At 36.0% G+C, this 26,170-nt stretch overlaps 2 protein-coding genes across 7 annotated transcripts in view; both read right to left on the bottom strand.

The window, feature by feature from the left end:
• Positions 1-26,170, bottom strand: part of LOC129241483 (supervillin-like) — a 104,090-nt gene that overhangs the window by 36,161 nt on the left and 41,759 nt on the right. The window lies entirely within an intron of this gene.
• On the bottom strand, positions 17,277-24,568 carry LOC129241485 (uncharacterized). 6 transcript variants are annotated; one of them, XM_054877829.1, is made up of 2 exons: positions 23,462-24,568; positions 17,277-18,730 (listed from the first exon to the last, which is right to left on the bottom strand). In XM_054877829.1, exon 2 carries the CDS (start codon positions 18,339-18,341, stop codon positions 17,295-17,297), a length of 1,047 nt encoding a protein of 348 aa, XP_054733804.1. In that variant the 5' UTR covers positions 18,342-18,730; positions 23,462-24,568; the 3' UTR covers positions 17,277-17,294. The 6 variants fall into 6 exon arrangements, with proteins under 6 accessions (XP_054733804.1, XP_054733806.1, XP_054733805.1 ...); XM_054877831.1 differs by having other exon boundaries at positions 17,277-18,699; XM_054877830.1 differs by having other exon boundaries at positions 17,277-18,695.

The raw sequence follows: 26,170 nt of genomic DNA, 5'->3' as shown, positions 1-26,170 counted from the left end.
TTTGATGCGGTACCAGCTGGTAATAACAGAGAAAGAGGAAGTCCACCTCTGCGTTGGAAAGATCAAGTGGAGAAGGACTTAGCTTCACTTGGTGTTTTCAACACTACGCCGGTTAGCACGGGAAAGAAACGACTGGCGCGCATTGTTAAACTCAGCCAAAATCGCATAAGCGGTTATCGCGCCAATCAAGAAGACGAAGAAGCTTCCATTAGCCTTCTAAAATCTTGCTTATAATCTTATTTAATTTGCGTTAGTAATCTGTAAGAATTTGTTGTTTATAAGGTTTGTTGGTTTAAGTGATGATTCATCCAGAATCCAACTAGCGCTACCGCACCATTGTGTTTTCACATAATCGCTACCAACTTGTTTCATGACTATATGTATCCAGTCTGTGTGATTCAGGAACCTTATTAGGAGGTTGTTGACGTCTAAGCCAGACAGTTGCTCGAGACTCTAGAACAGAGGTTTGCCCAGGGTTAACATTCTGTCCTTCCATAGGGCAGGGCATCCACAGAGGAAATGGAAGATTGTTTCCTTTTTCTACGGTTTTTTACTACTGCGACTGTTGTGAGGGATGCCCATTTTGGGTGCTTGTTCCGATACACCAAAAGCCAGTTGTGACTGCCGTCTCCAGGCATCCCGTCGTTTCATGTTAATAACATTGACGTTTGTTTGAGGTTGTAGGTGGGCCATAACCTTCTGCTAAGTTGTTCATAAAATTCATAGTTAAATAAATAAATAAAAATTGTTTCAAGCGAATGCAGAAGTGTATTGACTTCCAAGGCGAATAGTTTGAAAGACAAAAATGCCATTTTGATGATAATTTTATTGTATTTTCATTATGGATGCAAATTACAAAAGGCAGCCCGCTTATGCCAGGATCGTCTTTATCGAAGCATGGCCGTACATCATTCATTACTTTGAGCCTGGCAGTAGATCATGAAATCTCTAAATAGAAATTTGTAAAGTTCTGAATTCGTGAATTCGTGAAGTTTCTTACATTAATTAATGAATCATACAGCAGAGTTAAATATAGGCATGGATGTGGTACTACATAAAGTTCATATGCCTCTGTTTAATTTCCGGAAAACTAAGTTCAAAGGTTTCTTTTCAAATTGCATACAACTTTATGCATAAGTTTATGAATGTACAGTCGTTGAAAAATACTTAAGAACGATACCCAGTGACTGGTTACGCAAAATGCTGTAGGATTGCTCCAAATATATTATACTTTATTTTTTACTTACTTACCAGTTCCAATATAAAATAGAGAATAATTCACAAAAGTTTGGACGAAGACCGAATCGTTCTTAGGTAGATTTCTCCTACTAAAACGCAAAAAATCAATGCGAACCCTTCAAGAGAAATACATAAATGAAAGCATTTTAATGAATGTGGCCACAGCAAATATAAATGAGCACAAAATGTATCGTAAACTGTACTTGATAAATCCCCGGTTGGATACCTCTTTTAAAACCTTCGGTTGGGCAACCGGGTCTGGCCTTTTTTCATTTCGTATGAGGATCCTTTTTCAAAAGTTATATCCATAAATCGATAGAATATTAAATTTTAGGAAGTTACCTGGAAGCTCAGCTCAAGTCGTTAGCTATAATAGAAATATGTTTAATTTACGTCCAAAGTCGAAAAGTGGTGTGCGTCTTGATGTTGTTCCACATATGGAGGGACCTACAGTTTCAAGCCGACTCCGAACCTGCAGATATTTTTATGAGGAGCTTTTTCATGGCAGAAATACACTCGGAGACTTGCCATGGCGTACCGAGTGGCGACCGCTATTAGAAAAATATTTTTCCTAATTTTGGTGTTTCACCGGGATGCGAACTTACGTTCTCTCTGTGAATTCCGAATGGTAGTCATGCACCAACTTATTCGACTACGGTGGCCGCTAAATAATAGTATAGACTAATTTTTTATGATATGAGGCATGTTGTAGACTTTCTCTTGAGGCTGGTGAAGGTTATGGGATTTGCAATTATTTCTGTGACAAGGGGGTTTGAGTGCGATTGGAATCGAGAGTTTTGTGATGTGGCATATTTTCGTATTTCTTCAATTATTGTAGGCACTTTGAGATCACGATGAATTTGTGCATTTATGTTATAATAAGAGGCGTTTAAGATCACTCTGAGAGTTTTCGACTGGAATCTTTGAAGTATTTGCAGTCAAACGCCTTGAAGTTAGCTGCAGTGCCCCAAAGTTGGATGCCATATGTCCATATCGGTTTCAAGATACCTGAGTGAAGTGAGAGCTTACTTTCGAGAGAAACATGGGAATTTCGATGTAGTAACGAATATAGGCTTCTGAGTTTTATTCCTAGAGCCTTCCGTTTGGTGAAAATATGGGTTTTCCATGTAAGTTTGCTATCAAGATGCATGCCGAAATATTTTGTGACGTTGATTTTGGGGTATTATTGAACTTGATAACTTGACGGGTGGGAACATTTTTCGCTTTAGTGTAAAAGTGACGTGGGAAGATTTTGTCTCGTTTGGCTTAATGCGCTATTCTTCCAACCGATGAGTTGGGTAGGTACCATAGGTGACTCAACAGTCTCCCTCTTTGAAAGGTCCCCACAGCTTCTGCAATAGAGGTTAAATGGTAAACCTAAGTAAAGGGTTCTCCAATAACAGGTGTTATTTTGAATAGCCCGCTATTCCGGTAGATGTTACTTTTGAAGCTATCATTTTTTGATATTTGATTATTTTGATATTCCATTAATAAAAATGGAACGACACACGCTTAAATAAGGCATTGAAATTATTAAAATTTACTATAAAAATGGCGAAAATTTAGAGACGGTTCGTAAAACTCGAACATTTTTGGATCATCGTGAAGAATCTTGTCGGACCGCAATACAGAAATTGATGAAAAAAATCGAACTGTTGGGGCAAGTTAGTGATGTGAAGAATAAAACCCGTGCACGTCGCTCAAGAACAGCCGAAAATCGAAAATATTGCTGTTGTAGGCGAAAGTGTTGAAGAAAACCCAGGTTTGTCCATTCCTCGTCATTCTTTGGAATTAGACATTCCACAAACGTCATTACACCGGCTTATAAAGTCCAGTTAACACAAGAACTCAAGCCGGCCAAACATTAACATCGTCGTGCCTTTCCTCACGGCGTCGTTGAAATGCATGAAAATGTTCCGGAATTCCATCGAAAAATCATCTTGAGTGATGAGACCCATTTCCACATCGGTGGCTTCGTCAACAAGCAAAATTGTCGGATCTGGGGCTCAGAAAATCCAAGTGTTATTGTTGAAAAGCCTCTCTATCCTCAACGTGTGACTGGTTGGTGCGGTTTATGCTACGACGAAGTCATTGGCCCTTACTTTTTCGAAAATGAAGCTGGCGCAACAGTTACGGTGAATGGATTACGCTATCGAGAGATGATTAACGATTGATATGGACAACGTTTATTTTGCAACAAGACTGCGCTACGTGCCACAACAAGCAACGAAACCATTGACCTTAACACCACTTAATGGAAAACTCTTCAGCTTTTCCGCCTGTGTGCCGATCGTCCAATGGCCGGTAAACACAGCTACGAGTTTAGAAATTAAATGGGTGATGAGTTATTTTATCAAGTCGTTTCTTTTGTTTGTCATCTGCGAACGTTCCGACTATTGTTTCTTCAAAACCTGGTAGATCGTAGGTGTATAGCAAGTATAAGATGTGGCTCATAATACTGCCTTGGGGTACGCCAGCCGAACTTTCACGTAGTTCAGACTGTTCTTCGCTTCGCTTGACAAAGAAATATAGATTTTCCTGGTAGAACTTAATAAATATGTAATAATTTATTTTATAGAGTAAGCCATCATGCCAAACCCGGTCAAAGGCTTGAGATATATCGATAAAAGCCGCAGTGGAATATTTTTTATTTTGTTCAAATGCTTTGTTTATGCTGTTTATGAGTCTATGGACTTGTTCGATGGTACTGTGTGTTTTTCTGAAACCGAATTGGTGATTTGGGATTATATTTGGCTCTTCCATTATAAACATCATTCTTTTGAGGAAAAATGATTCCATTACTTTAGAGGCAATAGGCTGATGGGCCGATATGTTTCGACTTGTTCAAAAAGTCCGGCCAGAACTGGGTGTCCAACGGAGGGTAAAGCATGCGCTCATATGGTTGCCAACGCAGCGTTCTTAAGTATTTTACAACGGCTGTATGTATGGTGCAAGTATGCGCAAATATATTTCCACAAGCGAGTGTGTGCGCATAAAAGGGAAGCACTTTGTAGCTGGCTTGAATGCAACTGCATATCTGCGTATGTATATATGTATGTATGTATGTATGTGTGTGTGTGTGTGTTTGTAGAGATTCAGTATAAACTGCAAGCCTTTTTATCACTGTAGCCCCACTGAAGTGGAGTTGATGGCGAAGTACGTAAATTGGGTTGAATTAATTGACAAACATATGCAAACACTTATAATACACGTACACACACACAATATACATACACATACACGTAAAGTAGGTTGTTGGTGCATAAGTATTAATGGATGCACTGGATGAATGGACGTTTAGTTGGCAAGCTAAATAACTAACCGACTGGTTGGTTGATTGACGAGTTGACTGCTTGATTACCGCTTCATTTTACATTATTATCATTATTTTTATTTTTATTTTCAACGTCAATTCATTACGATATGGTTGTTTATAAATTGGTTGCAATCGCAGTTTGTCGCTTATTATTACTATTTGTTTTCGAGTGCGTTTGTTTGCCTACGATTATTTGCCCAATGATTGGGTATGCATGGGTATGGGTGGACGATGTATGATATGCGCGCACATAACTATGCATGCTTGATGGATGTATGTGCATGCGTATGTGCGCGGTACGCCTAATAGTGAGCCACAGCGAGAAGGCGGAATGCAACAAGTTGAAGTTAAAGTTCATTGGCTTTTGCACTGACTGTCCACAATAACAAGAGATATCTTCTCTTCATCACTCTGTGCATGGGGTGTAGGCACACTTACATACATGTACATATGTATATGCATTTAGCAATATGCGCGTCTTCAATATGTTTAGCTGCAATTTGTTGCAACCACGATTCGGTGGAAATATTTGCGGCGACTTAAGGCAGAAGAACAAACTTTTTGTTTGCATATTTACTTATTTGGAAATCACTCGGCCAACGCACCAACGCGAATGCCAGTATAAAAATTAACTGATAAGAACCGCATCCTACTTTCCCACAGTAAGAGCTGTTGCATAGAATTAGTCATTATAAGAATGCCACTAAATTTTATCAAATAAAATCAGTTCAGCATTGATTGCATACGCTTTTACTATACAAATAACAACACCGAGTACGGTTATCTAGTCTTCAATTGTAGTTATTATTCTTAAAACAAAAACCAAAAAGCAAAATAAATAAAAAAATTTCAACCAAAATCAACAAAAACCAAAAAAAAAAATTAAAAAAAAAAAACATATTACAAAAAATAACCAAAATTAGACCAAAATTAAAAAATAAAAATGACACAAAAAATTTTAGTTTCGAAATAAAGTAAATATAATAACTAATTTGAAATAAAGCAACGAAAATCCAAATTGATTGGGCAATCTTTTTTTATTTTTTATTATTTTTATACAAATAACGCCTGTGAGTACGGTTATCTGGTCTACGACAGGAGTTATTATTCGTAAAACAAAAACAAAAAAAATTATTAAACAAAAACAAAACACCACACAACAAAACGAAAACCAAAAAAAACTAAAAAAAATAATAATAACGCCAAAAAAAAACATTATAAAAAACGAAAATTGAAATATGAAAATAACAAAAACCAAATAAAATAACAATGAAACCAAAAGCAACATAACATAAAAAAAAATATTCAAAAAAGAACCAAAATAAAACCCATTAAAGCATAAAAATGGAAAACAAAATTTTGAAATAAAATAAATAAATAAATACAGGGTTTGATTGAAAAGTAATGAGCTTTATTTTTTTAAGCAGTTTTATTAAACCTTTTGGCTTATACAACTAATATTCTTCAAATAGGACCCTTGAGCGTTAATGCACCGCTGGTAGCGGTCCTTCCACTGCAGGAAACATTTTTTAAACTCATCCGCCGGAATCGCGTTCAATTCGGCTGTCACAGTTTTTTGGATCGCCTAGATGGAGTCGAAACGCCTCCCCTTCAGCTTTCTTTCCAGGCGCGGGAACAAGAGGAAGTCCGGAGGGAACAGGTCGGGGCTGTAGGGATGGTGGGGAAGCACCGGAACCCCCATCTTGGCCAATGTAGAGGTTCAGAGGAAGGCGGTGTGCGCCGGCGCATTGTCGTGACGAGGTCGGGCCGAACCCGGGCGACGCGGTTTTTCAGCCGAAGGAGCACTTCTTTGTAAAATGCCGCGTTTACAGTGCTTCCTGGAGGTACAAACTCCTTGTGGACGATGCCTCGAGAGTCGAAAAAGATGATCAGCTGCATTTTCGCCACTGCAAAATCCTAACACACTTTTAAAACAGCTTTCACGTTGCCAGCGAACTGGGACCGGTTTCTAGTGGAAGGGGAAAGTCCAATGATCATTTTCCCCCACCAGCCGATTCGGTTGATCGCTTGGCAGACGCTTCGCTCGGGAAGGCTCATTACTTTTCAATCAAACCCTGTATAATAACTGAATTGAAATAAAACAACAAAAATCCAAATTGGTTGGGTAATTTTTATACAAATAACGACTTCGATTTTTTGGTCTTCAACTGGACCAAATAAAAATTAAAAAAAAAAAAAAAAAAAAAAAAAAAAAAAAAAAAAAAAAAAAAACATTTAATTAGAAAAACAAAAATTAAACAATAAACCAAGAGCGCTGTGCCAATGTGCACTTTTCCAAGCGGAGATGTATGCTATTTGTCTATATGCAAAGTTAAACTTCGACAGAAATGTCAAGAATGAGCGAATTGCCATTCTGAGTAACAGTCAGGCAGCACTCATGACCCTATCGTTCTGTGAGATCAACTCCTCACTATTCTGTGAGTGTATCGAGAAACTTAATCTACTAAGAACGCATAATTGCATCCGATTAATTTGGGTCCCAGGACACAGAGGTATAACTGGGAATGAAATAGCGGACGCATTGGTGAGAAAGGTTGCGGCCTCGCCTTTAATAGGACCGGTGTCCTTCCTTGGTATAGGACCACAACAGCAAAGAGAAGCTTAGGTGTGAAGAGCTAAGGCTCAGGGAGGTTAGCTAGCTGGCCGCATACTATGGAGCTACGCAAGGCGAAATCCTTACTGGGTGGGTACAATCAAAAGAGGTTTAAAAAGCTCATAACCCAAGCATAAACAGAGAATGCTCACGGGCATTCCACAAGCGACTGCAAAATCATCTGCACCTGATCGGGATGTGGTCTACGGACTCTTGTCGCGACTGCGACCAGAAGGTTGAGGTTCTGCGCAAGGCACGTTGAAACATCTTGGCCAATTGCAGTCAGAAGAAGGTCACATACGCTCAATCCAACCCAACTCTATTCTGAGTTTAATAAGGGAACTGGGTCGGGATGAGGCACTGTGATGAATAGAGAGCACAAAAGACCATGAGGTCGAAATGCAAACCTCCTATAGAATCTAATCTAATTTAATCTAATGTACAAATTTTGATGTTAAATATTACGTAAGTACAAGTTCGGTAAGCATTCCAGTAGTCTCGGCTATCTCATTCACTCTCAATCTTCTGTCTACTAACAAGCTTTTATTGATTTTTTTCGAGTCGCCAGCTGTAACCTAAACGGTGCTTGTGCGACATTTTTTAAATACAGAAATTTACTGCTTGATGGTTGTATGTGATGTGATGATGACACCTTCAGTGTTAAACCTGATTCTGCTCGGTGATTGGCCTTTCAAAGAAAAGTATTTTATATGATAAGGTTAAGTAACGAAAAGCAATGAAAGTGAAAAAGCACGTAAGCTAGCGAGATAGTTTCTCCATTAGCTGATCAAACGTATAAATACTAACAAAGCAATCGATCTTAAAGTTCGTAGTGGAAACTTGCACGAGATTTTGTTAGAGAATATCACTAAAAAAAATAGTTTTGTTGGCGCCAATTCTGGATCAGGATCAGGAAAATGTGTGCTCCACCCTCATAAGCAATAAATCGAATTAAGAATTCATGAAATTTTTATTGGCAATCAATATCAAATATCCAATTGTTGAACGAAAGCACAATTCATCTAAGATTTGCTCTATGAAAAATGCACAACTCTTTGACATTTTTCCCCTTTACGCCGCCACAGTTCACACAATAAGTTTAACGATTTGCTACGCCCATAACTTGAGTACTTATTTGGTATCTACTTCGCATTTTAGTGAGAAAGTATGCACTCGCGCACGCAAATTAGGGTGGGCTACTTATTTCGCCACCCATCTAAAACAATTTCTTAAATGGAATTAATAGGAATGCTTCAATACTACCTATAGCAATAAACACTAATATGGGCTAAACGAATAATGAACTGTTTACATTTTCAATCCCAAGCCGAAAAATTGAGAAAGTTTAACTCTGCTGCGACTCGCTTCAGGCCAGTTGGAAGGATCGGGAACAAACGTCCAATTTCCCAGCCGAAGCACCCGTTCTAACTAGCTAGAGGGACCTCCAACGCCAGAACACTCCCGGGGATAAGGCCGCTCCCTGAATAAGATATCTCAATTTCAAGATTCGGCAACTTAAAACACAGCATAAGCGCACCACTTGAAGAACTGCAACTTCACTTCTGGTGTGAGTGAGCCCCTTTAGTAGTTGCACTTCCTCCAACCCGAAGAGAAGATCGAAGTCAAACTACAGCTAAAGGTAAAAGTCGAGGACACAGCAATAACAACTCAAATTTTGGGTGTCAACTTCCATAGTTTTCTCTACTTTTCAGCACATACAACCGCAATTGCCACTAAGGCCCACAACCGCAACAAGGTTCTCAAATGGTTAGCCAGTAGCACTTGGGGCGAAGACAAAGAAATGTTACTGCTGACATGCAAAGTAATTGGCCCGCCGGTTTTGAATTATACTGCGCCCGTCTGGTCACCAGACACTAGCGCTTTGCAGTGGGTAAAGCTACAGATCTATCAAAATACTGCTATTAGGACAGGCACGGTATGCCTCCTGATGTCTCCCCTGCAAAACCTTCAAAACTAAGCTTCTCCCGGTTAAGGAACACAGCCAAATGCTCAGCAAACTGCAGAATCAGACCTGCCGTCATTTGCTACGGTCAGAGCCAACGCCCAGGCGAGTTATGAGGCATCTGTTCAAACACATTGACGAGATCCAGCACAAACACAACTACAACTACTGGAGTGGACAGTATATACACAGATGTTAAACGACATTCATCGCAAGGCTCTACGACGTACAGCTTCAGCTGCCTCATGAGACCCGCGTTACTTTGGCTCAATTACGGTCTGAATATTGTAGGAAGTAAAAAACCCGATAAACTCGGACGATAAGACCGCATTGGCATCCTCTATTTCGGTGTTTGGCCGAACTTCTCCTCCTATTTGTGGCGTGCGTCTTGATGTTGCTCGACAAATAGAGGGACCTACAGTTTTAAGCCGATGAGCAGCCGAACGGCAGATATTTTTGTATGATGAGCTTTTTCTTGGCAGAAATACACTCGGAGGTTTGCCATTGCCTGTCGAGTAGTGACCGCTATTAGTGGTTCACATTTTGATGTGAGATTCGAACCTACGTTCTTCGAATTCTGAATGGTAGTCACGCACCAACCCATTCGGCTACGCCGTCCGTAAAACTTTTCCCGGATTAACTATTTACTCCTTCCACGGCAGGTTATAATATCTGAAGGCCTGAAGTAATTCGGCAATATCCTCTCTTTTTCTGTGATTCCGCGCAACAAGCTCTGTTCCACATATAATATTTCCACTTTTTGTTTTTTTTTTTTTGTTTATTTGGACTTAGTTTAATATAACAAAGTCAACTGCGAAATATGTAAACAAAGCACACATTTTTGACATAAGTGCCCAAGGCGAATTAATCAGCTGTTCTACCGATATCACCTTCCATAGATACGTCTCGTTCATTGCTATCTGAACAACGATTGATTGAAAGAATGAGTGCATGCGTGTGAAATGAGTGAGCAGAATGCTGTTGCCAAATACAGGGTGACATGGAAGCCGGAATTACTGTCAAATACTTGCTTCGGCAAAATCTAATAATCCATCATCTTTTGTTTCGATTTATCGCTTTTGATTGTAAGTGATTTATCTGACTATACAAATCACGTAACCACCCTAATGCACACGAATGCACCCATATAAACGATTGTATTTAGAATGAATTCTTCACAAATTGCTTCCATGTCTCTAGCCATTTCGCTCCGCTTGTTATTATTTATGGATTTATTAGCGCGTAGCGTACATACTTTAAATAAATTAATTTGCGTCAATTGAGAAAATAAAAGATAATTTAAAATTGAGTGCACTCGAGCACACTCGGGTACTTTTTCGCCTTTAGTACTGGTATCTTGATTGGAAGGCATGAGTAACTATTTATATAAATAAAATATGATAATTTACCTTTGTGAAGCACATTCGGAAAAGTTTGTTTTTGATTATTTTCAATGTACGGCAAATTTAAAATTATACTGATTTTCAACAACGTCCAAGATAATTCGTGATTAATTTTTGAATTACAGTAGGTTCTGTTTTTATGCGGTAGATACGTTCCGCAAGAAACAGCATAAAAAAAAAACAGCATAAAAAAAGCTACTAGTTCTATAGTAAAACTATAGATACGTTTCAAATGCTAAAACCGCATAAATCTGAAATAATGTAATAAAATCGCATAAAAAAGGGCACTAGTCCCATATTATAACTATAGATACGTTCCATAGGCCGCATGAATCTGTGATGAGTTTTTGCTTAGCTGGTTTAGAATCTTGTTTATATGTACAATTCCCGATAGGTCGACATGCATTTTGTAATTTAAAAAAAAACCGCACTATTTCAAAACCGCATAAAAAAAAGCCGCATAAAAACAGAACCTACTGTATATGCAACCAACTGCACTTGTGTCAAGAAAAAGATTTTGTAGAAACATTCGCGCTTCTGCAGCCACATACCAACTTGATTAAAAAGTTCGCGGAATATATTCGGAAAATTCAAAATACAAATGACTATAAACTGCAAATTTCAAGCCGACGCAAAGGCAGAATTATACAAAAGACTAGATTCAATAGAAAAAAAATGTGGCTTTACAAAAAAAAATTCAATCATATGCCTTATAATGGAGGCTTAACCTTAATCAACACCAAATGAACGTCTCTCTTGCATCGAACTGTCACTTTGCTCTCTCAGTTTCTTTGTGCTGAGATTATTTGTCGCCATCGGAAAATTAGGAATTATAATCGCAGAAAAAACCAATATTTTGACTGAAGTAGTGGGTTTCAGAAAGCTGTGTGTACAGTGGGTGCCGCATTCGCTAACAATGGAACAAAGACACATTCGAATGCGATTCAGCACCGACTCAGCAACATAGCTTTCGAAAGGATAAAGTGGACTTTGTGCCTCGATTCAAAACAATGGACGATACTTGGATCTTTCACCATGATCCTAAATCAAAACAAAAGGCTAAACAGTGGTGTGAACCGGATTCTTTGGTTCCCAAACGAGTTCGTGCTCAGAAATCGGCTGAGCAGGATTCTACAATCCATGCATTACAGTTCGAATTGTTGGAACATCCACCCAATTCACCACATTTCGCTGCTAGCGACTTCCATCTGTTTACAGACTTAAAAAAAACTCATGTGTAAAAAGCGTTATTCCTCAAGTGATGAGGTCATAACAGCTACTTAAGCGTATTTTCCAGCACTCCCAGATCCTAACTTCATGGCTGGAATTCATAAATTGGAATCTCGTTGGAACAACTGTACTGACGCTCAGGGAGACTATGCTTAATAATACAGTTTAATTGTGTTTTTCTTAACCGCGTCGATCCGCAAAATTTATTGAACCATCGAGCTATTGACAGGTATAAAAAAAATTTAAAAAAATTATGGATGAGGTGCGACGATTTGAAAGTGGATTATGCAGGAAACGAAAACGTTTTGTTTGTGACCTGCATAGAAAAATCCTCTCTTATATTAACTTTTATGTATTTTCAATACAGTCACGAACGCGGTGATGCATTGATTCAAAATGGAAACGCAGTACGCCACATAAAAAGTCAACGAATTAGATGGCTAGGGCACATTTACACAATGGCCAAATGGAGAGCTGCCAGTATAGCGTTCCATGGGCAAGTGGTAGGGTCGAGGGAGAGGTCGAGGTCGAGGGAGACCAAACAAACGCTGCATTGATGAGGTCACAGTCGACTTGCGGAAAATGGGGATCGCAAATTGGAAAGGCGTAACAGAGGATTCATCGAAGTTGTTGTTGTTGTAGCAGTATACTTACCCCTGTCGGTGTTCTGTAGACGACCGGCCGTCTTCGTCTAGGTCATCTAACGGTAGGCCTAGGAAACTTGCCGTTTCGACAGGTTGGAACCAGAGGGAAAGGGGTGTTACATGATGGGGCATGTGAAAAGATGGTTGGTGTCGTGCGGAGTGAAATTGAAATTTGAAAAGGTCGAGCCAAGGAGCACCAGGAGATTTGGTGGCTCCTAAAACACCCTGGCTAAAAAGCCCATTGTATTTAAAGCTCTGGAAAGGGGGTTGATAGTCAAGGAGGGAAGGAGAAAAGTATCAGAGAATGAGATAGGAAAGAATAGAGACAGAGATAGTTAGTCCTGTGAGAATTTTCCAGATTCTTTGGTAAATCTGTAAATATCCTCCAGTTTTAGAGAACGAATGTTACTCATTCTCATGACATCGGGACTCAAAACTCGTAGCCGGGCTCTAGCAAAAGCAGGACACTCACAGAGAAAGTGCTCAGTGCTATCCGCCTCCTCCAAGCATGACAGGCACACTGGGTCCTCAATGATTCCAATGGTGGTCATATGCTGACCCCATGGGTTGTGTCCTGTAATGATACCGACCATCAACCAAATGTCTTTCCTTCTAAGTTTTAGTAGAAAATTTGACAGTTTTCCGTTCGGACTTGTCCCAAAACACTTTGCAGTTCTGCAGCGTTCTAGACCGGACCATCGTTCTTTATGCAGATTGCCTACATAATCGCTGATCCAATTCATGATTCTCGCAGAACTGATTCCGATTATTGGCTCTGGCCCCTGTGGGGGCACCGCTAATCCACGGTTGGCCAATTCGTCGGCGATTTCGTTTCCTGTCGTGCGGAGTACTTTCATATGCTGGACATATGTTTAGTATGTAGTTTAACATGCGACAGTATCTAGAACGTAATTTTGCCAGGGCTACAGGGCTAAAGAGGGTCGCCGTGGACGGGGGGGGGGGGGGGGTGGGGGAATGTTGTAGGTTCCTCGCAGTGAATAAGCGAGAAAGGCAGGTGAGGTAGTCGTTTACTTTGGCGCACAGGCCACCAATGTCATTGCGCGACGACATTATCGTGCAATCGTCGGCGTAGGAGACCAAGGAAACTCCCTCTGGTGGCTGAGGGAGCTTCGCTATGGAAAAGTTGAAAAGCAAGGGTGAAAGGATCGGAGTGGTACTGGTGATGATGATCATGATGATGACATGCATATTCAGTGACTTTTTGACCGACCTACCTCCATCGCAGTCTGCCAATAAAATTAAAACCACAAATCAATTTGCTATTTAGTAATTAGTTGACTTTCGTATTTATTTACATTTAAAAATATGTTAATACTCGTACTTAATATATATATCTATATATATTGATCGTTTACGTATACAATTTAGTCGTTCGTGAGATACTGGCATAAGGTTTCAGTTAAGTGAAATACTCTGTACTAATAAAAAAAGTAGCTAGCTGAGATTAGTTCATTGCATTGCTAGGCTATTTATTTAATAATTCGTATAAATATTACAAAATAAGTACTAATCATTCGCATACATCTACAAATATACATTTGAGTACAGTTATGTATTACATACAAGCGCCGTGCATATAAGTACAGTGTGCCAAGTGTTGACAATATCCATATTTGACAAACGTCGCAGTTAGTAGAAAACTTAGAGTATGCACAAGAACTTAAGGGGGAAGTCTACTGTGAATTTTTCAAAAAATCGATTTTTTTTTTTATTAGCTTAAAAAATACTTTGAACCCTCTTAAATAAGGTACAATATGTGTTACAGCTGGCTAAATTTTTCTTCGTTGAAATTTCGACCTTTTCCCGAAGCGCTCCAAAGCGCGTACCTGCGGCACATGAAACTTTAAACGCATTTTTCTCGAAACTAAGTTTTTGTATACGGTGTACACGATATCTCGAGTTCTGATAAATGAATCAGCTTAAAAATTTAATTATATATTCTCTGTAATACTGTCTCTCGTCTGACATAGGATTTTTTTTGATATCGTTATTTGTTAAATTGTTATAAACAATAGTAACATCAATTTTAGGCAAAAAAAAGAAAAAAATTTCAAGAATTTTTTTTTCAACGCCAAAATTTTTTATCGACATAATCCTACGTCAGACGAGAGTCAATATACATATGATATGATAACAATATTTTGTTTTTTTGTTTTAGATCACCGAAACGTAAGATTTCATGTACACCGTTTAGGCACCTAAGAAAAGCGGACCTGCGCTTGCAGAAGTGCCACAACGGCCATTTTGAATATTTTGACTTAAAATTTTTTTTTCAAAAACTTAAATATATAATAAAGATAAGAGTTTAAATAGATTTTATGTACGAGCAATATTTTGTTAGAAATAAAATCCGGAAAATAAGCCTGTTTTTTCCCTTGTCACAGTAGACTTCCCCCTTAAAGTATAACCTTTTTTATGCAAATTTATTTTAATAACAAAAATTTGTTTCTAATAACAAAATTCACATAATTTTTGAGTTATTTATTTTTTTTTTATTTTTTTTAACTTTATTTTGTTAAAATGTTTTTCCAATGTAGAAATCAGATTTTTGAGCTTTTTGTCAAATATTCGGTTGGGGAATAAATTCATAGTGTTTATATATACATAATTGGCGCGTACACCCTGCGTGTAGCGCCTTCGACTAAAATACCCCTAATCTACTTAAGGGGTTATATACCATGCGTTGGACTAAAAAATTGGACGAAAATTTTGTATGGTATATTCTAAAAGTGCATCATCTTAAAAATATAAATTCAAAAAATCATAAAGATCGGAGCACTAGAACGAAAGTTACAGGCCGTGGAAGCGCGCAACCTTTCTTGGAACGAGGCTTAGCGCAAAACTTTAGACGGGATTATCTCGAAGTCGTGTTTTTTGAAAATTACCGTCGCGCTGATCATTATTTATCAAAAACTATTTGACCGATTTGCATACACTTTTTTTTAATTATTCGAAGTTACAACCTCGTGAATATGAACGGTTCACTTTTTATAAATATTTGCATAGTTCGCTGGAATTAATTTTTTTTTTTTAATTTTTCAACTCCTCAAAAATCGTTTTTTTGGTGCAAAGCGAGAAAAATTTTTTGTTGGATAAATAAACCGTTCAGATTCACTAAAAAACATTTTTCTACAATAATCGTTTATTTTTTTTTTTTGATTTCAGTTGAGCTGCTTATGCGCTACCGTGATCACCTCAAGCCTAAACGGCTAAAAAACGGCGTTTCGGGGAGGGGCGATATCAACAATAAATAATAACATTTTTTTAAATAAAAACACCAAAATGTATTCTTCGAGAGTTACCCTTCAGTATAATAAATGCCTCATTTGAATAAAAGTTCTAAAACATATTTAAAAAAAATTATGACAATCGTCCATTTTTTCGGGCTCACAAGGTATATAACCCCTAAAATTTTGCAGTCAGTCAAATTCCTTGCTGCAACGCACGCAACGAACCCATTGTGACGGGCCTATTAGGCATTAGTGAACTTGACTGTTTGGCGGATTTTACCCGTAGAAGTGCTCATGGTGTCACTTTTCACAAGCAGCCTTATTTTGAACAAAAATATTGAAAGCTGAAAGAGTCTAGATTTTTTCGTGCAACATCTAGGCGCTTTTTCCGCAAACCCCTTAATTTTGTAATGTCTTCAAAAATTTCGAAATATGCAGAGTTCGAACTAATAAATGCGTTCAAGCGAGTGACAGCCAAAATCGAGACAAACTCATACAAACAATTGTCAATTATGGATATGTAAAACCGGAATTGTCAGCACTTGGCGCACTGTATATACTCGAGTGTAAAAAAAAAGCGGCGTTTGCTATAAAACAAGCGATTGCAATAAAACAGGCGATTGCGATAAAACAGGCGATTGCACAAATTCAACACTTATCGTGGCATTTAAAGCTAAATATGAGAGTAAAAGTTACGTCGCATTCCACGAGTTTAATGTCTAGTTGACACAAATTATTACTTAGACACGACTAAAGACCACAAAAGACGACTTCCTCCTATTGGCTTAATGGCTAAATGTCAGTTAACTTGTTTTTTTTTTTCTTCTTTTTTGTTGTGATTTTAATTGACCTGTTGTCATTGAAGTACACGTACGGTTTCTTTCATATACTCGCTTGAATATATATGTACGTATATGTACATACATACAAATGCATTAAAAATACAAGTAATAATAATTACAAATTATGTTCATAAAAAGATTTACGCAATAATAGTCATAAAACTTAATTGGATATTCACAGTTTTGCATGGAGTTCCCTGCTTTTACAAGCCCATACAAATACACATTTAACTACAAGCAACTAACGTCATTGGATACATAGATAAAATGAGATAAAAATAAGAAAAATAATGTATCTCGAAAATTCCGCAAAAATTTGCGCTGACTTCTGACTGACGTTCGGCGGACTTGTGTGACTCATCGTTGGGGCCAGCTGCAGTTGCAGCTGTTCGCCGGTTAAATCGCTGCGGCGCACGGGCTACATAATGTGACGTTGCTGTTGTTTTTGTTTTTGTTGGTGGCGAGGCACTGCTTGCATGGCACTTTGACATTTGGTTGCGACTACTAACCGCCAGCTGTCAACTTTTACGATGCTATATTTCTTAAGGCTAAACTTCCAACTACATACATACACACATACAAATGTATACCGAATACACACACACACACAAACGTGCATATCCAGTATTTTCTACCACTTTGAAGCGCTTGCGCTTACACATTTATCTCATACATATATAAACCCTAAATAAGCACACACCCGTTACAGCTTGCATATACTACTTCACAGCCCCAAACAAACTGCATGCCTGTGTACGAATATGTCTCTTTCCTTTCCTTTACGCTGCCTTTTCAAGTTGTGTTGAGCACAGTGAAAAAATTCTCAACACGCGCCTCATCCTTCGCACTGCTTTCCTCGTTCAAGAGATCACTGATCGAGTATGCGGAGAGCGGACGTGAGAGGCGACGCTGTGAAAGTATATCATCGATGGAGGTGACTGGCGGCAGTGTCTTGCAGCCGGCATAAATGAAATTCTCGTTTTTCTCTGCATTTCGCGCGATGGCAGCAAAAATGTCCTCCAAACTGGATTTCATATTAAGCTGTGGGCGGAACATCACCGGCGATGCGAGTGGCGAAGACGATAGCGGCGGTGAGTCGGAGAGTGGTGATGAGGCAGCTGGTGAAGCTGTCGATGGCGTAGTGGAGGTGCCAGCGCCATAATTTAGCGTATTTGACGCTTCGCGGCGTGTGCGTCGTGGCGGTGATTCGCGCATCCAATTCTGTTCTTCATCCGTGTTTGCTTGCTGCAGCAAACTCAGTGAGTTCTCCAGTTGCTCCTGTGAGAGGAGCTGTGAGAGGCGCGATGCATTCAATGTGGTGGGCTTTGGTGGTGTTGGCGCTGCTGCGGCTATGTTGTCGTCGTCCTCCAAACACTGTAGGGTTGGTGTGACACGGTTGATTTTCTTGCCCAACAGCACTGGCGACACGGTCACTGTGGGCACATTCTCGAACATTTTCGCAATTTGATTGACGTGCGTGTTCGTTTGTATGGAGGCAGGTTCTACCTGCCGTTTTATATGATTGGCGTTCGTATCCTGTTTGGCGAAGTGCGCTTCTGTACTGCCCGCTGTACTGTGACGTTTCGGATAGACGCGCGTAACGGCCTTGCGTGGCTTGGGCTTGGGCATAGCCTCGCCCAAGGTGTGGCAGCAAATATCCGGCGCATAGCAGCGATGGTATTTGTGACGATTGGCCTCGTAGTCGGCATTAGCGAAGGCCTTGATGCGTCGTATGGATTTCGGTATAAGAGTGAGAAAGACGAACGCGTAGAAGAGGTAGGGAAAGTAAGCCCAAAAAGTCTCCAGATATGCGAGGTAATCGAGGTAATTCAAATCCATGGCTTTTATTGTGGATGGTTGTGATTGGTATGGCGGATATAAGTATATTTATGCTTAGTCTTTTGTTTTTTGTATTAGGAAACGTTTCTTAGTTCAAGTATTCCTTTTTTATCACAAATGCTTTTTATAAAATTCGCAAAGCTACAGTTTCTCTTTAGAGTTCACTTTTTCAAAAATAATAAATTTTGCACGTTTACAATTCGCTGAAATAGAAGGGCGAAGTTTTCTTTCATTATTATAGGGGTTTTAAGTGATGGGCTGTGAGTCATTGGTTGCACTTGTAGTTCATTGTTCTACACGAATCGTATTTCTTGTTGACCAGCTGTTATTACTGCACTGCACAACAGGATTAAACTTTCTCCAAAATGAAAAGGTTATCGCAATGGAGTCTGGTAGGAAGGACAGAAAATGTGCATTGCAACTTGCATATATAGAAATTTTAACAAAATCGTTTTTTTTTTTTTTCATTGTTTGCGATTTGACTTATTTCGCGTATTTAAGTTACATTTTGAGCGTTGAGCTTATAGAAGAATTTCTTGGGATATATTCTACTGTCACATTTTAACCCGCACATTTTAAAAAAATTCAGACGTCCACTATCAAATTGCCGATTCAATTTTTTTTCTGTTTTGTCCGCTCTTCCAGAATCCATTGTCGGAACCTTGTTATTTTATTAAATATTATTATTGTTTTTTTTTTTGCCTTTTTTGTTGTTTTTTTATTATTATTTTTTTTTCCTTTTTATTCATTTTTTTTAAATTATTCTTATTATTTTTTTATATTTCTTTTCTATTTTTTTATTTTTATTTTTTTTTATATTAACTTCTTTTATATTTTTTTTATTTTTATTTTTATTTTTATATTTACTTCTTTTAGATTTTTTTAAATTTGTTTTTATTATTACTTTTATTTTGTTTATTTCTATTTCTTTACGTTTATTTTTTTAATTTTTTTTTATATTTATTTCTTTTATATTTATTTTTTTTATATTTATTTCTATAATGTTTTTATTTTTATTTATTTTGTAATTATTTTTATTTTTTTTTATTTCTATTTGTTTACTCTTATTTTTTTATATTTATTTTTATAAAATTTAAATTTTTATTTTTTTCTAATTCTATTTTTTTACTTTTATTTTTTTCATATTTATTTTTTTATATTTATCTTTTATATTCATTTTTTTACAATTTTTTTTTTACATTTTTTTTTACAATTATTTTTTTTTATATTTATTTTTTTTTTATATTTATTTCTTTTATATATATTACTTTTATATTTATTTTTTAACTTTTATTTTTATAATATTGTTACTTTTTTTTTTTTAATTTTATATTTTTTTAATTTTATTTTTTTTTTTATTTTTTTTTTTTAATTTATTTTTTTTTTTATTTCTGTTTAACTTTTATTTTTTTCATATTTATTTTTTTTATATTTATTTTTATAATATTTTTTTTTTTTATTTTTATTTTTTTTTACTATGTTATTGGATGCAAGAAGTATGTCAAGTTAATGGGAATTTTTTTAACGAATTTATAATTAATATTTTTTGATTAAAGTTATTTATATTTATATTAATATTATATCAACAAGTGTAGTCTTTTTTTGCATTTCACCAAATATGCACATACACACACTTATGGGCAAAATAATTGAACCGCGATTTGGAGCAGTTTCACTTTGGTTTTATTTTTCTTCTTAATTTTCATAAATTTTTTTATATTTTATTTTCATTCATTCTTCAACAAATACCATAGAAATCAAAGCTTCAAACTTTGTATAGGATTTATAAAAATTCGAAAATTTTTTATCGAAATTTCACGCTTTTGAATCAAAATTTACAAAATTCTATTCGAGCATGCAGTTGTATAGCCCAGTAAATTGTAGAAAAGTGCAAATTCACCCTACTTGATAAAAAAGTGCAAAATCTCGCTGCTTCTTGATAATTTTTTGAACTGACGTTGTTGCGCACTTTCTCTAACAAAACGAATGCACAAATTATTTTATTTATTTATGATATGACTATGACATTTGGTGTCGAATGAACCATATTTTGATAAAAGACTAATTAAAAAACAAACAAAAAAGATAAGTGCTCAAAACTGATTCTATTATTTGTCCATAATAGTATATTTCGTTTCAATTGAATTTCATAACAAATGTTCTATGTTATTTGTTTTCGTTTCGTTTAAATCAATTCTATTTGAAAATTTAATTAAAATAAAAAATAAATAAAAAATTTTATTTCGTTTAAATAAATTTCACTTTATCAATAACATATATTTCTATATTTAATTATTTTTTAATTGACTGCTCTCAAACGACACTAATCAAGATATCGGAGTGAATATATAAAGTATGATCAGATTGGAGGTACTTTCTACAATGGGGATCACACGTGATTACGGTCAAACTAAATACATAACTTTTCTCAGTATTCATTGGCATTTGATCATGGAAAGGTTTACGCCTCAAGAACGTTTACTCGTTTAATCGTACAATTTGCATTACGAAAATCGACGCTCTGTTGTTCACCGCGCGCTCGGGCCAATTTATGGCGATCAGCGGTCAAGCCCATTTTTGGCTTGACATGGCTACGTCAATAAGCAAAATTGCCGTTTTCGGGCTGAAGCGCAACTCGAAGGCAATCAAGAACAGCCATTTCATCCATTGAAAACAACCGCTTGGTTCGGCCTATGGGCTGAAGGAAACATCGACCCATATTTCTGCAAAGACAAGGCTGGCGCCAATGTAAGCGTGAGTGCCGAACGCTATTTCGCCATGTTAAACGACTTTTGGATGAACTGAAGCCCGTGATCTGCAAAACATTTGGTTCCAACAAGACGGCGCTACTTGCAATACAGCGCACAATGGATTTACTGCGTCGTCAATTTACTGCGAGAGCAATTTTCTTTCGTCAAGCACCAGTGGATTGGCCACCAACATCACACCTTTGGACTTCTAGTTGTGGTATTGTGCGAAGTCTAAAAACTTTGTGGATAAACCAGCTGCAATTGAGGCTTTGTAAGTCCACTTTACTAAAGTTATTCACGAAATACCGACCGAAATTCTGCAGCGTGTCGCGAGTCATTCAAAATTAAAATTTAATTTAATACCATTTTATAATTTTTTTTTTTTTTTCAATTTTTTTTTTTAATTTTTTTTTTTGCAATTTATTTATTTATTTTTTTCTCAATTCAACTTTAAGTTTATTTTGCATAAGTAAACTAATTTCGCTATTACTTCGGTTTTATTAAATTAAATTTAATACCAATTTATACTTTTTTCAATTTATTTTTTTTTTTAATTTTTTTTTCAATTTATTTTTTTTTTTTTTAATTTTTTTTTTCAATTTATTATATTATTTTTTTTGAATTTAGTTATTATTTCAATTCATTTTACGTTTAATTTGTGTTTTTGCTTTTTTTTCTTTTTCAATTTATTTTATTTATTTTTACTTTATTTTTTTATGTGTTTTATTTTATTTTTTACAATTCAGTTTATTTTTTTTTATTTTTTTTCAATTTATTTTATTTTTTTCAATTCATTTATTTTTTTTCTAATTTATTTTAAGATTTTTTCTAATTTATTTTTATTTCTTTTTTTCAAATCACTTTTAGTTTAATTTGTAATAATTTCGTCATTACTTATTGTATTTAATTTAGTTTAACATTATTTTATTTTTATCTTTTTTATTTTTTCAATTTTTTTTTATTTTTTTTCTTCAATTCTCTTTTAGTTTAATTTGCATTAGTAAACTAATTCCATTATTATTTCTATTTTATTAAATTTAGATTCATGTTTTTTTATTTTTTTTTAAATTTATTTTTATTTTTTTTTTCTGCAATTTTTTTTTTAATTCATTTTTAGTTTAATTTACTTTAGTAAACTAATTTCGTTATTATTTCGGTTTTATTAAATTCAGTTTAATATCATTTTATTATTTTTGTTTTTCAATTTATTTATTTTTTTTCCAATTAATTTTTCTTTTTCCAATTTATTATTTTTTTTTTCAATATATATTTTTTGTTTTTTCAATTCCCTTTTAGTTTAATTTGTAATAATTTCATAATTATTTATTTTATTTTATTTAATTCTTTTCTCATTTTGTTTATGTTTATTTCATAATTGTTTTTCTTTTTCATTCTTCTTTGTTGATATGAAGTTTTGATATCCGTCTTTTGTATTTCAAGTTATAATATAGCAAAATCTTTTTGTGTCTATTAAACATTTTTGTTCCAATTTAAAAACTTATTTATTATCGGTTGCTTCCGACTTTTTTAAGCAAAATCACAGTTGCCGCATCTTATGTCACAGATGTATGGGCTTTGTTCAGAAAAATAAAAGCGTTTCTAGCAATATGAAAAACATAGGCAACGACTCAATCGACTGGTTTTTTATGATCAGTTGTTGCTATATCTTAAAAAAGTGCTTTTAATTAAGTGAAATACTTAAGGAAAGTATACATTTTTAAAACTGTTTCTTTTGGTTACATAAACCTCCGAGCGTAGCAATTTGAAAATGTCTGCAACTTATACAGCTTGGAATCCACTACAGAACTACGAAATTTCGCAGCAAACTTTGATATTTGTACGTGCGCGCATTCTAATTCTACCGGCATAAGAATATTGCAAGATTGAAATGCATTCAACCGAAGTGTGTGTGTGCATGTGTGTGAATAGTTGAAAACGGAAAAAAGTCTAAAAACATTAATCAAGTCGAAAATTGTTGCAAGCGCATATAGGCATTTGCCAGCAGTCGCATCTTCAACCGTCCGCCCACATGCTGATATCCAATTGCAAGCAGAATTATTCACAAATTTCCAAATTTACAATGTCGCAGAGGAGCAATTCGAGGCGACAGCGTTATTTTTTTTTAGTTTGTTTTATTAATAAAATGCAACAAATCTGCACATGAATTCAGCGGCAAAACGATTTATTCAAAAATATTAAAAAAGTAAAAAATAAAAAAAACACGAGCGGAAAATAGTTTTTTGTTTGTGTCGCTAGATTTTGCCATTTTAATATTGCTTCAGGCACATTAAAATTGCCTACAATGTGTTGCGATATTTTATTTTATTATTTTCACATTTAAATTTCATATCTTTATTTCCTTTAAATTACTTTGAGATCAAGATCAATCCAACTGCATTTTTCCTATTACATTATTATTTTTTTATTTGTTTTTTTTTTTCTCGTTTAAAACGCGTTCTGCCGCCGCGTTTTACGGTCGTTATGTCTCGAAATATCTGCGTTAACTAAAATCTCACTACAGCTGCACAGCTTTACTTTGCCCGGCTTTCGGGGAAGGTACAACAATGACGCTGGCAATGCGGAATCGAAAACTAGCCAAATACGAGTACTGCACACAAGCACACACACACACATGCACGAGTTTGAGCACAACGTAGCTGCCCACCAAAGCTAATGGCGTGAGTTACTGATTAATGTTTGGCCCACTCTCACCATTCGCGCCCAACGGCGTGATCTACGGTATGCATTCGTGGAGAGCGTAAGCAATGTTCTCAACTAGGCGAGATCTTCCCAATTGAGAAGCACAATTCACTTGCTCTTGACTACTCTGCTACTCACTCACTCACAATTATCATATTTAAATAGTGTAGTGTGTATATATATATGTGTGTGTGTGTAGTTTCGTATACAACTGTTTTATTTATTCGCAAATGAATAATTTGTTTTCAAAAATTTGTATTATGTTTGTTTTTTTGTTAGTATTTTAAATGCCGGAACAAAAGCTGGCAAGTGCACAACGAAGCTTTGTAAATACATTCAGCGCACACACACATCAGTTTTTTTTGTTTTGTTTTTTGTTTTATATTTGGTTTAGTGGTCATCTTTAGCACTAAAACTGTCGTGGCCAACACCATGGCTAGGCTGTTATTATTATCCGTCTATCTTTGGGTTGACGTATTCATAACTCAACAACTGCGTTGCTACACACAGCTGTTTGTGACAGAAAATCATGCACATAAAGGGTGTTCGAAAAAGGAAAATATTTAAAAAGTTAATAACATGGACCAAACAAAACAACAACAGAAAATGACCTAATAAACATGAGTCAGCAAACTAACGGCTCTGGTGTTATGGCAAGTTATTTTTTTTTCTTAGCTTCTTTAATACTTTTGCATGTCTTTATTACTCTTTATTTATTCGGGTATTATTATCATAGTCGGCTGATGCTTTGCTAAATTATTTGTGATGAGTTCGAAAAAAATTATCCATAAAATTATACAGAGATCTTCTCACGAACTATCAAGCGTAAGTGTCGTACCAACCATCAATAAATGTTCTTCAAGACTTTTACTAATTCAACATCCGAAACATAATTTCGAACTCAACAATTTGACAAGTTTTCGTTCTGTGACTGTTTCTTTTATCAAACAGAAGCACAATTGAACTCACTATGGAGAGAATAATAAGGTGGTACCGCTACTTTGCTCCCAGCGAATTTGAGAGAATCGCTGTGTGTGTGACATCGAGCTTATGCAATTTATTCGTGCATTGTTTGTGTCTTGTATTCCTCTTCTTGCATTCTAGCTCGCATTTACACATTTCTCTCATGCAACTGCAACTACAATGTAACATCACACAATATCTGATGGGCGCAATATTTTTTCTATCATTCTTGGAATTAACCGGCATGCATTTCTAGTAGAATCGTGCTAATGGTATTGTGACCGAAGTGCGTCGTCTTTATGCTGTGGCATATCTAAATCGACCGACTCTTCTCTGCCTCTCCTGTCCTCATTATTTATCTCGATGATCAAGGTCAGTATCTACTTCTGGAGCACGGCGTTTCAGCCTACTTTTCTATAGACGTTGGAGATATTTACATAAAACTATTTTTACATAGGTATGTGGCCCGCAAGATCAGTTGATTTACACCTTCTGGATTTTTTTTTTTTTTTTTAATATTTAAAAACACGAATCTATGGTCATTTTGTAAATAGCCTTGAAAGGCTGCAGCTACTCAAAAATAATAATAAAAAAAAGAAAGCACAGCTTTTGAATTGCTAATCGTGCATTTGGAAAGAAATCAACACACATTGACTTAATTCATCTAGGACTTAATTCTTCAAAAGAGGGTAACAGAGCAAATGGTGTATATTAGGATGGCCAAAAAAACACAAAGCATGGGTTCACATAAAAAATTTATGAAATTATTTTCTCATTTTGTGTCATTTGGGAAGGTAAATTAAAAGCGGAGATTAAATATTTCTATCCGTAAACATTTTATACCAAATTTACGAAAAAGTGCCTTTTTCTTATGGCGATTCAATATTAAATTTGAAGGCATTTGCGGCAGGCGTACCATTCCCATGGCAGCCGGTTCTACGTTGCCGGAATGACTCGGGTTTTTTCGACCAAGGGCTGCCGCCCCAGTAAACTAGCCCTGTCTAGTGAACTGTTTATCATCAATAAAAAAAGAAAAATCAAAAATTTAAACAAGTGACTCACTTTGTCGGCCATAGAAAAAATTTAAGGGGCAGCAACAAGAACATAATTTTTTTTTCGACCACTCTAAGCAAGGGTGGTTAATAATCAAGGGCCAATGTTGAATGTGAACCACACCTAAACGTCAAGTTTTTTTCTGCATTTAATTTGACATTTTTCAATTTCAGACTAATTAATTTAGAAACAAGGAAAGATACACAATCGAGCAACGCGTTAAAGCTATTCAGGCTTATTATGAAAACGGGCGTTCAAATCAAAATGCATATCGCGCACTTCGTGATTTTTCGGTCAATTTAATCGTCCGAATGTGCGTACAATGGGAAAAATTGTGCAAAAGTTTGAGCAAACCGGGTCTGT

This window comes from Anastrepha obliqua, chromosome 3 (assembly GCF_027943255.1).
Source record: "Anastrepha obliqua isolate idAnaObli1 chromosome 3, idAnaObli1_1.0, whole genome shotgun sequence".
NCBI lineage: Eukaryota > Metazoa > Arthropoda > Insecta > Diptera > Tephritidae > Anastrepha > Anastrepha obliqua.
The sequence above is the reverse complement of the archived record's forward strand: the minus strand, read 5'-3'. Positions and strand labels throughout refer to the sequence as shown.